This window comes from Pinus tabuliformis, chromosome J, assembly GCF_031772625.1.
Source record: "Pinus tabuliformis cultivar Carrire ecotype Pingquan chromosome J, CPIR1, whole genome shotgun sequence".
Lineage (NCBI taxonomy): Eukaryota > Viridiplantae > Streptophyta > Pinopsida > Pinales > Pinaceae > Pinus > Pinus tabuliformis.
The window spans coordinates 109,128,031-109,140,376 of record NC_142295.1 but is presented as its reverse complement, the minus strand read 5'-3'; the positions used below and the strand labels follow the sequence as shown (position 1 = coordinate 109,140,376).

Below are 12,346 nucleotides of genomic sequence, written 5' to 3'. Positions count from 1 at the left end.
GTAATTAGGACACGAGCCTACTGGAAACTCAAGCCCTGTTCACTGTTCACTGAGGCATTGCTTCCAATTACAATTCAGGTTATGAGATAAACAAGAAAAAACAACAGCTTAATGTTTTGTTTTGATCCAACAAATCAAAGTAATAATCTCAAAAAAATCTCCTTACTCTGCGAATATCTATCTCAGCGATGTGGCAAACTATAATTATCTTGTAATATTATTGAAAGCTAATTAAACAGGTTTCAATAGCTTAGTCAAGTATTCACTGCATTGTCCGCCTGGGGTAGCTCAAGTGGCGATGGCTGTGGAATGAAGTCTCACCGAACCGGAGATCTTGGGTTCGAATCTTGTGCTACCCTCCCCTGTAGCGGGGTGAATAATGAACATGTAAAACTCAAAAATCTGAGAGTCCTCAAAAAAAAAGTATTCACTGCATTGAGAATTTTTAAATCACGTAACAACATAAAAATATGCATTACATTCAAGAACTTGGCAGTTCAAGACATAACCATCAATTTCCAATCCTTGTGATATTATTACAGAAAATCTGCCTCAATTATATTTTATTTTCGTATTGCATCAGCAGACTTTGGAAAAGTGTATTACCCGTGACCTCCTCTATTTAAAATCTTCTGATATACAAATTTGTGCCTTGCTGCTCGAGTCATAGCACAGTTTCATTAAGTAGCCATATTCAATTATAATACCAGTGCTCTTAAATCCAACAAAAGAAATCAGATTTCCTTAGCATAAGTTCCATGCCTGGATTACTACAAATCAAAAGAAGCTGATATGTCTCGTTTGTGGCATGAGGTCTTGTCTGGATACAACACCCTAACCTGACTGATACATATAATTTGCTTCATACAAACAACCTTCATGCTATCTCTGTTATTTGGAAAATACCATAAAAATCAACCTCCAAACAAAACTGCGACTTCCAGCTTTATCAACCTCACTACTTGCTGAGCATTTCAACTGCTTTTGCATTCTGCTGATCCAATGAATCTTGAAGTGAACCCATGGGAAACAACTCACATTGGGCATACTGTTGCATCAAGTGATCAACTAACACCAAAGCCACCATAGCTTCAACCATAGGTACAGCTGCAGTTCCAAAAAATAACCAACTCAAAAAATGCATATCAAAAGCAACAATTTTTTTTTCTATTGAAATAAGATGCTCTAGGTCAGTTAAAGGTATTTTTCAAGCTACTGCTGTGCTGATTGTTAAATCGTTTGAAACCAGCCTTACATGATGTTTCGAAGTAATTTTCAATTTGAAAAAGACTTGCATGCTACTTTATTCAAGCAAGCATTGCCTTAGATTTAGTAAAAAGAAGGCACACCTCTAGGGACTACGCATGGATCATGTCGACCACGTGCTTGGAGTTCAGTCTCCTCTCTGTTTCTGGTGACAGTCATTTGCTTCCTCTGAGAATGTACAGAAAACAAAATGTTAATAAATGAATTTGTGAGGATGTAAACAAATTCCCAATTTTACTTCCTGAAGCATCCAATCAAAAACTTGTATCAAAACAAAACAAAACCATTAAGATTCTGTGCCCAGATAGGATGTGTTGGAAGAGAGAGGCCTACGGATCCAGCAAACATAAAATCTTCATTTCATACCAGACTCTTGTAATGTGTTTTAGATAGTTGCTTGAAATGCCTTGAATACAGACATTCTCAGTGTTACTTGGGAGCGGGAGCGGGAGCGGGGAGCGGGAGCGGGGAGCGGGAGCGGGGAGCGGGAGCGGAAGCGGGAGCGGGAGCGACCATTTTCAGAAGCTCCCGGTTTGGGAGCGAATCCCGGAGCGATTTTTTAAAAATATATATATTTTTTATATTTTTTAATTTTTGATACATATATGTCAACAAAAACATGTAGAATGATGAAATAGACATAAAAAACATAAAAAAACATAAATTGATCATTGAACCATATCACATCAATCATCTAGAAATTATAATCGTCATCAACCTTAGTAAAATAATAAATTAAAATAACATTCAATTCAATAACATTTATCATCATTGATCACCAAAGTAACAAGTTGTACTTGTAAGCCAAGTTTAACCATTACAAGAAGTAATATCGAAGATATTTCTAAGTCCTAACTTCTAACTGTTAACATGATATGAAATGTTAAAAATTTATAAAATGAAACGTGAATAATGAGATGAAATGAAACAACTTTAGTCTTTCACAAAGCATCATATTCATAATTCACAATCATTACCAATGAGTTATAATTGCCAAGGCCCAACTTCAAACTTCAAATTTTCATTGTCACAGTGATATAATGTTTACAAAAAATATCATAATGTCATAATGATATGAAAGAGTCAAGAGTCAAGAGTCAAGGACTCAAAACTCAACACTGAACAGTTATGAAAACTAAAGTGACAAGTCTAATAGAAACTAAAAAAGACAAGTAAACTGTAAATCTACAAGTGGCCCTTGCCACGAGAGTCTCCAGGAGTATAAGTAGGTCTTGGCGGTCTTCTAGGAGTCTCCCGCCCAGACCGACGACCAGAACTAGAGCCTCCACGCGAGGGTGTCGATGGAGGTGGCGACAGCAATGGAACAAGACTCGGGCCCCGAGAACTGCTACTGGATGGTGGAGGTGGAGGTGGCATGGCTGCTGCAGCTGCTTCAGCTTCATCCCGTACAAGCTCATCTTCTAGTTCTTCCATATGTACAATGCCATCCTCCAAATTGTCGTCCTCAGGGTGATTGTCCCAAATTTTATATGTGGGATCTTCATTAGCCCGATCACAGTAATGGCTCAACAACCTCAAATTGTAGTGCACATAAACCAAGCTTTCTGCTCGGTTTTCGTTGAGCCTGTTTCTTTTCACATTATGTATATAACTGTAGGTGCTCCAACACCTCTCTGCAGAAGAAGAATTTACAACCTGTGCAAGAACTTTCAATGCCAATTTTCGCAAAAGTCCGTCGCCGCCATATGTTTCCCACCATGTGAGAGAATCAAATTTATCTTTGTCGTCCATTGCATGGAAGTTACCATACAAACCACTGCCAGTGAAGTATCTGCCTATTTCAAGGCGCACAGCTGCACATTCCTCCCTGTCAGGCACCAACTTTTCTAATGCATCCAGATATCCTTTAGTTACCTCTCGATCTAAATGGGGTTTGGTCCTAACACCACCCCCTGCTGCAGGTTTGCCCAACCAAGAATCTGAGTAGTATTTTGGCGTAAGGATATACGCCAAGCAATGTAGTGGAAGGTTAAGCCTTTTCCACCGTTCACACACACAATCGTGAATCAGATTGTACAAGTCGGGATCTCTGTTATTAACAATGTCTTTTATTTCCCCCAACATGGTATCCATTTGCTCATACACCTCGCCAATCACTGGTTTGTCTGTATCTGCAAACCGAATCATGTTATAAATTGGCTTGGTGAAATGCAATACCTGTCTCACAGCTGTCCAAAACTGCCCATCAAGAGCGGCCTCCTCCACCGTTTCAAAACCTGCAATGTCAGCTACATTTGTAGCCCTTTCCTTTAACACCTGCCAATTTGGACTTGATACCATGCTAGCTAAACCCTCTCTTACCTTCAAAAGGCGCCTGAAGGTGAGGTAATAGCTACCAAATCTAGTCCTCGCAATCTTCAGCAACTCCAATCTCGAGTGACTGCGGAAAAGGCCATGGGTATTGCTATGATTTGTAATAAATTTTATCATTTTTTTTCCTCTCTTGTACAAATCACCAATCCATTGGTATTGTTCATTTTTGTTTTTGACAATATCATGCAACAGAAGGTTCAATGTGTGAACCAAACATCCAGACCAAAATATGTTCGGGTATCTATCCTCAATAATTGCTCCCGCTGCCTTATAATTAGGAGCATTATCAGTGATGACTTGGATGACATTGTATGGGCCAATACGCTCAATTGTTTCAAGCAATGCTTCTGCAATGTTGATAGCGGTCTTGAACTTGTCTGAGTAATCATGTGCAGCTAGAAAAATGGGACCACTTCGGGACACAGCAAGAACACTTATCAATGGCTTGCCTTTTACATTTGTCCATCCATCAGATACAATGGACACCCCATTGTCAGTCCAAGAACTTGTCATTTTATTCAAAGAATGTGATATTTTTGCTTTTTCATGATCAAGGCCAACTGTTCTTGCCTTGTCATACCCAGGGCTCTTGTATCCTTTAGGGGCATCATTTATGGCAGAAACCATTTCGTGCCAATAAGGTGAGCGTAGAACATTGAATGGTATCCCATTTGCATAGAGGAACCTGTAAATTTTTGAATCCACATCATTCCTACACCCCTCATCAAGGAAATCTGATATGGTTCTACGGCGTAAAGATGATGATCCTGAGCCTCCATGTCCATATCCACCGCCTTGGGAGGATGCTGAAGGAGTTCTTTGTGAGCTTTCAAAGAAACCCCTTGATCTTTTTGCTTTGTATTGGGCGTCCTCCTCTTCCTTTATGTATTTGGCTCTATCTGCTGTTGACACCGCGTCGCAAGTTTTGATTCCTATTTGTTTCTCTCCATCCCATGCCCTTTTCCCGCAAAGGTGTCTTCTCAAACGGGTGTATGAGCCTGTGAAATCATTGTTGCAATGGGGGCAATGAAATTTAGTGGTTCCACCCCCTCTCCCTGTTTCAGGCCTGTGAACATATTTCCACAATGGAGTTTGGTCTTGTTTAGTTTTTTGACCCTCATGTTCACCCTCCACATCCTCCTCACTGGGGTTTTCACCTATTTGACTTCCTCCGGCTTCTTCATCCACCTCTTCAGTTTCAGGCCCCCTCCGTTTCCTACTCTCCACCACCATAATAACCAAAAAAGGGACCAGGAAGAGGAAAATGCCAATAAAAATCCCCAGGTCCATCGTGTTTGATGTTTGTAGGGTTTGAGTCTTGAATCTGCAAATTAATTTAGTTTATTGGGATTAATTCATTTAATTTATTAATTTAATTTAAATTAATGATCTTTAAACTCAAACAGGTAAATTAAACTAAACAAACTAACTACCTAACCAACTAAACTAACTAAATGATTAAGTTACTTACCTCTGCAAGCTTGCTCCTCGCTCCTTGGCACTTGCTCCTCGCTCCTCAGCTCTGGCTCCTTGCTCCTCAGCTCTTGCTCCTTGCTCCTTTGCTCTCAAACTCAAGCTCAATCTCATTGAAATGATTTTGTTTTGGCCCATTGGGCTTATAAACCCAAAAAAATTAGTTAATTTTTTTGTTTTTTTTCGGGTCCGCGGAATTTTTTTCCGCCGAACCGCTCCCGGAATTTTAAAATTCGCTCCCGGAGCGTTTTTTAATGCCCGGGAGCGATCGCTCCCCGATCGCTCCCGGGCATTAAAAAGCGCTCCGGGAGCGCGGGAGCGATCGCTCCCTGAAGCGCTCCCTCACAGACCAGGGAGCGCAAATTTTTTTACGGGAGCGCGCTCCCGAGCCGCTCCCGCCCGGAGCGCGCTTCGGGAGCGGGTTCGAAGGGGGGGGGGGGGGGGGGGGGCTCCCCCGCATCACTGGACATTCTTAAATAGATTCCAATAGGAAACAGAAATATATACTTGAGAGATTCAAACTTTGGTTTATGTTATTGGAACTGTTACCAACCAAAATGGGTAACAACAAAGGAGTAAACTTTTTCTCCTATCTTGGATAGTCAGCCATACACATTTGGTTATTGATGATGATATGCTAGTTGCTCCACCATTTACATCAGTCATACACCTTTCATCATCCTGCATTCATCTTGGATGAAGGTGGTCTACCACTCAACAGGTATTTTCATCATTTTGCAATCAAATGCTTTTACTTAATGTTTTGGGCATTTAGTATGAATAAAGGGGTGGTCTGGATGATTGACCGATCTTCACTATAAGCTTGTTCTCTCATCTTCCCAGGTGGTTTAATCTTTAGCCCTAGTCTAGTGGGACCACCCCTAAGGCCTTAGGGTTATAGGAGGGGCACTACTTGGAAGACTTGGATTGAAATAGTGTGTCCATTCTCCTTTACCATACTTAAAATTTTCCATGTCACATTATTATCCTTTGATATCATCTCCATTCTTCGGGTTAACTATCACTAGTTCATTGGCATTTGGCACTCTCTTATCCGCATCCTTGAGTAGGGGGGTGGGAAAAATTGCCCTAGAGGTTGATGCAGTTAAATGAATGAAAAAGCATAAGATGGCCACAATGAAAGAAAAAGAAAAGTTAAAATGCAAAAGATGGTTGAGACATAAGTTAGCACGTTGGGCAAAAGCCTAGCATGAGCTCTACCATTCTCATTAGCCATCACCTAGTTCCTCAGCACTTGATGCTCCATCTCATCAAAATGAGCACTTGCACGTCCCACCCCTAATGAGTGAGAAGTTGTCTCATCTTAAGGGGTAAAACAAATGCTACATCATAAAGAGCAAACTTTGATCCTTGAGCTATGCACCAAATTAAAAGCATTATCAAAAAGAACTAAAAGACGCAATGGAGGGTTGGAAAAAGCGAGCCGAGAGGGGCGACTCATGCCTCCACGATTGCTCCCTTCATTACATCTATACACTCTGGATGTGGACTCTCAATGGTTGGTCCCCTGACCATGACACTGGCCATGAAGTCTTTCCCCTCCATGGACACCTACTTTCACTAACACCTATAGATTAAAGGGATGACCTTGCAAACGCCACCTCCCCTTGCGGGCCGGAAGCACCTAATTGGGTTGACTACTTAGCCACCCCTACAAAGGTATGGAACACCTGTATGGGACTTGGTCTAGTTAGATATTTGAACGTAACCCAATTTGAAGTATCAATATGCCCTTAACACTTAAGTATGGTCCACTTAGATGCATTTATGACCCTAGTCTCTAATGAATGATTGCTTTCACTTGACTTTGAGTTGGTTTTTCCAAGTGGTCCACGACAGCAAAGGCCTTGAGGGCACCCTACTCCACATGATGCCCAAGCCATACATTACATTTTTAAAGAGCATGATGACTTCACAAATGTAGAGTTGCCCACTTATGGCAGAGCATTGGGCATTTTGATGACTTGAGTAGTTGATGCATATCCCAAAGCACCCCAAAAGCTAGAACGTTGAGCGTCTCTTACTTAGCATGGAGGATTCTTGACGATGTACCAGTAGACCCAACATGCCCCCAAGCAGGCCTTAACACTATTTGATGGGCATACCATGATCTAGGGCCCAAATGAGGATAGTTGTCCCCTGGATGATTGTGGAAGGAAGTTTTCACCTAATGGAGCTCCAATGCTGGAGAGAGAAGGAACCATGTTGTCTACTTGGCACCCATGAAGATGACGTGTGGCACTAGAGCTAGATTTTGGACACATGGAGCTGCTTCGAGGTTTGGTTTGAGTATTCTTCCTCAAATTGGGGATCATTAGGACTCCTAGAGACATTTTCAGCCTTTTCCCTTACCTTGATGGAGCATTTGGAGCCCTAAAAGGGCATGATGTCATCACCATTTTAGGCTTACGAATCACACGTGTGATTATTTTCGTATAGTTTGTTGTTAAGCTAATGGATTGTCTTGTAACCCAATTTTACTTTATGTTCACTGAAAAATAAAACTTGTGTAGGGGATTTCAGTCATAAATTTGATGTTGTAGACCCCATATAAGTAGAGGATCGCCTCTTTCATTTATTCATCATCACTTGTGTGGAATTCGACCTCTCTTAAAGAGATTCAGCCTTGCTCTCTGTACTTCGCTACATGTGGAGATGTGATCTTATGGGGATTTTGGCTATTGGAACCTAATTATTGTTGTGAAGACATCATTTTGGGATTGAAAGAAAGCATGTTCTTGGATATATTATGAGTGCTTTATATTGAATATATTTTATGGTTATTGCAGGTAATGGAATATTGCTAGGATTTCTATTTTCCTTGTCTAATGGAGCTCCAATGCTGGAGAGAGAAGGCACCATGTTGTCTACTTGGCACCCATGAAGATGACGTGTGGCACTAGAGCTAGATTTTGGACACATGGAGCTGCTTCGAGGTTTGGTTTGAGTATTCTTCCTCAAATTGAGGATCGTCGGGACTCCTGGAGACATTTTCAGCCTTTTCCTTTGCCTTGATGGAGCATTTGGAGCCCTAAAAGGGCATGATGTCATCACCATTTTAGGCTTACGAATCACACGCGTGATTAATTTTGTATATTTTGTTGTTAATCTAATGGATTGGCTTGTAACCCAATTTTACTTTATGTTCACTGAAAAATAAAACTTGTGTAGGGGATTTCAGTCATAAATTAGTTGTGGTAGACCCCATATAAGTAGAGGATCGCCTCTTTCATTTATTCATCATCACTTGTGTGGAATTCGACCTCTCTTAAGGAGATTCGGCCTTGCTCTCTGTACTTCGCTACATGTGGAGATGTGATCTTATGGGGATTTTGGCTATTGGAGACTAATTATTGTTGTGAAGACATCATTTTGGGATTGAAAGAAAGCATGTTCTTGGATATATTATGAGTGCTTTATATTGAATATATTTTATATTTATTGTAGGTAATGGAATATTGCTAGGATTTTTATTTTCCTTGTCTAAATGCATATGTTTACATAAAATGCTTGGTAAGTATTACATGCTTTAATCCTGTATCCTTGAACTCCTTAGAAAACCTCCTCAAGAGCATTTTTCTAGTGAATTTATCCCCTCATAAAATGATAGCTAGGGTTAGAAAACGAAAACCTAGGGTTTTTCCCCTTACTTCTTTCAAGGGTTTGATATTTCCATGGTTGAAGTTCCTAAGACTCCATCACCCAAGTAGAGAAAAGGCACTTGCAACCATCTTGATGATCAAAAACTTCAAAATCTTGTCTTTTTCTCCCCCTGCAATTTCGGCCCTTCAAGAAAAGTCGTCAGGGTTAGGGTTCATGTTGAATTCAACTAGGGCTCGAGTGTTTGAGCTAATTTGGAACTCTTACCTTGCTTGACCTTATAATGTCAAAATCTAGCAATCTGCATGGTAAAAAGTGTCTCCCTATGGCTGATGTCATCAACCCTTGACAATTCTAGGTCTTGCAAAACCCTAAACCTATATAAAAGCTTCAACTAAGGGTCATTTGAAGTTTTGTCACTCCATTTGTTTACCATGGCTTGGAAACAAACCTTTTCCCTTTTGATTGTATGCCTAGATGTGCCATTGTTGAGCCACATATTGAAACCCTAGGCTATAAGCCCTATTTTATAGGCTTCTTCATAGGTATGTTGTTCTTTATTACAAAGAATTGTGCCTCGTACCTAGCGAGGTGTACCTTGATCTAGCCTTCCAGAATATCACCTTGATCCTATCAACCTAGAATACATTTAGGTGATCTATACTAGGAAGCCTTAGGTGTGGTGAAATTCCACTAAAAAGCAGGAGGTTGGGAGCTGAGGTGACAGTGGCATCCACCTCATTGTTGCGTTTTAGTCTGGCTCTTGTCTTGTGAGGCCTCTCACAAGGCCTGCTAGAGTTTGAGGCAACAAGAACCAAAGAAAGGACAGGCTGAGAACATTGTCCACATTCAGCTATTGCTTTACTAAACAGTAATGTGATCAAACTTCCACACTGAACAATAATAGCATTCACAGTGAATAGAAGTAGGAAGAGATTTGAGAGAATTTTGAGGGGAATTATGTCTCCATACTAGTCAATGGACCCTTGGGGGAGAATGCTCTAGAGTCTAGAAAGCATTTAGTAATTGTCTATCTAGACATATTTGGCTAAGACTGGCCCAAACGCAGAAAAATCATAGCATTTGAGTACTCAAAGTTTAAGTTCTCATATAGTAAAACAAGAATCCAAATTATGATAGGAAAGGAGAAAGCAGACAAGTCATATGGTCACAAATGAAAACTCCAGTCCCTGTAGCAGTGGAAGTTCAACAGAACTAGAAACTATATTCCAAAGGGGAACATTCACCTCAAAACATCCCATGGAAAATTGTTTACAGAATTCATTAATGTAAAAAGCACATCATCCTCAATCAGCATCTTTTGGTCAGAGAATCTACGTCTGGTCTTTGAAACAGTGAGAAACTAAACTAATGATTAAAACTGGTGGCATGCAAACAGGAATGAGAGGAAATACCTTTTCTTAAACATACTAACAAGTAAGAACATATAAACATATATTAGCTTCAAAGTGAAACTCCAGAAATAAAGGGGCCACATTTAAATGACAGGCAGTCATGCTCAGAGCCACTGGTTTGTCTTTATGTGAAAAGCTTTGCAAAACAAGGAATTGTATCTATTATTGCAGGTATGGAAAAAAAGGATAAAAACATGAATTCAATATAATTGTTAGGAATTTAATGCTTCGCTCATAAATAATGAAAAAGAGTTCATAAATCTGTGTATGGCCAATATGTAGCTTATTGATCAGTTACAGAGTTACAAATTGTTTCCATCTATTACATTTTGATATCAACAACATACCGTAATGGTTGACGTTGGTTTAAAAGCAAGTCTCAGTTTTATCATCTCGCCATTAGATATCCCACCCTGTTAAAAACAATCAATATTTATAAATTTCTTATAAAACTCGACACATGAAAAACTGAAGAACACGTGTGCCCTTAATGTACTGTGGCAATACCTGTATACCACCTGATCTATTAGTTCTGGTCCTAATATCTCCCCCCTCATCCATGTAAAACTCATCATTGTGCTCACTGCCAGTAATTAGAGTTCCTGGAGAAAATGGGTCATCACAACTAAGTCACAGATTTTGGAAGCTTGCCGCTGGTAGGCATCATGATTCTCAAATCCTCATCTCAATATAGAAGAGTAGACAATATGGGAATTATGTAAAAATTGATTTCTACAAAACTACCTGCAAACCCACTGCCAATTTCAAATCCTTTGGTTGCAGGCAAGGACATTAGAGCCTTTGCCAACTCTGCTTCGAGCTTGTCAAATACTGGTGAACCAAGTCCCTGAAGAATGCAAAATTCTTATTAGCAACAGAACTACCAAGAATAACTTTACAAAGAGTTACCTCAATATTTATCGATTTTCAAATGAGTCAAAACAAGAATGATTTAAGTAATTCAGGAAAAACATAGTTCCTGACAATAATGATTGTGGTTACATACCCTTGGTACATTCCTTACAATGCAGGTAACAACCCCACCAACTGAATCACCTTTTGTTCGAACATCGTCTATAGCAGCTATCATCTTCTCAGCATATACAGGATCTGGGCACCTAACAATATTGCTTTCTATCTGCAAAAGGTTTCGAAGTGCAATAAAGGTTAGAATTTACAACAAAAATGGGGTTTAAATTAATATAATCCCACAGTTATTCTGGTGTTGAAATTCAAAGATAATTTTAACTTAACAGCATAATCACATCCAAGATTAAGCTAAAAGCTTCTCCTCAATATAATCAAATCTAGTAAGATCAATAATAACAAATATTCTAGGACATATCATTTAGTGAAAGACATCAGAATTCATCAAATCCATTGACACAAATTAAAATTAACAGGTTTAGACAAAATCCTCCCCTAGAAATTTCATTTTCAGATCCTAACATGTAATTAACCAGGTGAGTTAATTTTATATTGTACCTTAGCCAGAGTCAATGTGTCATGATCAACAACCCCATCTGGGAGAACCTCTTTATGAACCTGCGATACATATGCTAGAACCTGTAAATGCAGACAGAAGACAAGTAAACATCAAAAACAACTTATAGCATTTTACTACCGAGGGAATCCCATATCCAAGACAGCCCTCATCCATTATCCTGAGTGCTAATATACTCAAATACATATACATTTGTATTCATCTCAATAGATTTGTATTCATATTTAACATAAGTTACACAACCAAAGTCACGTGGCTTGTGTTTGTGATGTGACAATGCAAAAAAATGTGATAGCATTTCCCATTACATTTAGAAAATGAATTAAGCAGATTTTGATAAACTCCATATATTCAAACAAAAGACACAAATATTTTTTATAACTTCAACTTTGATCCAAAAATGTCTCAAGACTAAAACACGTTAACCATCATATATTGTTCAAAAACATGCTCATAGATACATACATAAATGCACAAGCACACGATAGCATTTCCCATTATATTTGGAAAATGAATTAAGCAGATTTCGATAGACTCCATATATTCAAACAAAAGACACAAATATTTTTTATAACTTCAACTTTGATCCAAAAATGTCTCAAGACTAAAACATGTTAACCATCATATATTGTTCAAAAACATGCTCATAGATACATACATAAATGCACACGCACACACACACACACACACACATATATATATATATATATATATATATTATTATATTATTATA

At 39.1% G+C, this 12,346-nt stretch overlaps 1 protein-coding gene across 1 annotated transcript in view; it reads right to left on the bottom strand.

Annotated features, from left to right (window-relative positions):
* Window positions 1-414: 414 nt before the first annotated feature.
* Window positions 415-12,346, bottom strand: part of LOC149225766 (chorismate synthase 2, chloroplastic-like) — a 117,274-nt gene continuing 105,342 nt past the window's right edge. Inside the window, exons 7-13 of the mRNA XM_089377306.1 lie at window positions 11,595-11,675; window positions 11,116-11,247; window positions 10,854-10,956; window positions 10,617-10,711; window positions 10,457-10,522; window positions 1,350-1,434; window positions 415-1,107 (exon numbers count right to left, since the gene is read on the bottom strand). Of these exons, the coding sequence (XP_089233432.1) occupies window positions 959-1,107; window positions 1,350-1,434; window positions 10,457-10,522; window positions 10,617-10,711; window positions 10,854-10,956; window positions 11,116-11,247; window positions 11,595-11,675 (711 nt within the window). The 3' untranslated portion in view covers window positions 415-958. The remainder of the gene's footprint in view (window positions 1,108-1,349; window positions 1,435-10,456; window positions 10,523-10,616; window positions 10,712-10,853; window positions 10,957-11,115; window positions 11,248-11,594; window positions 11,676-12,346) is intronic.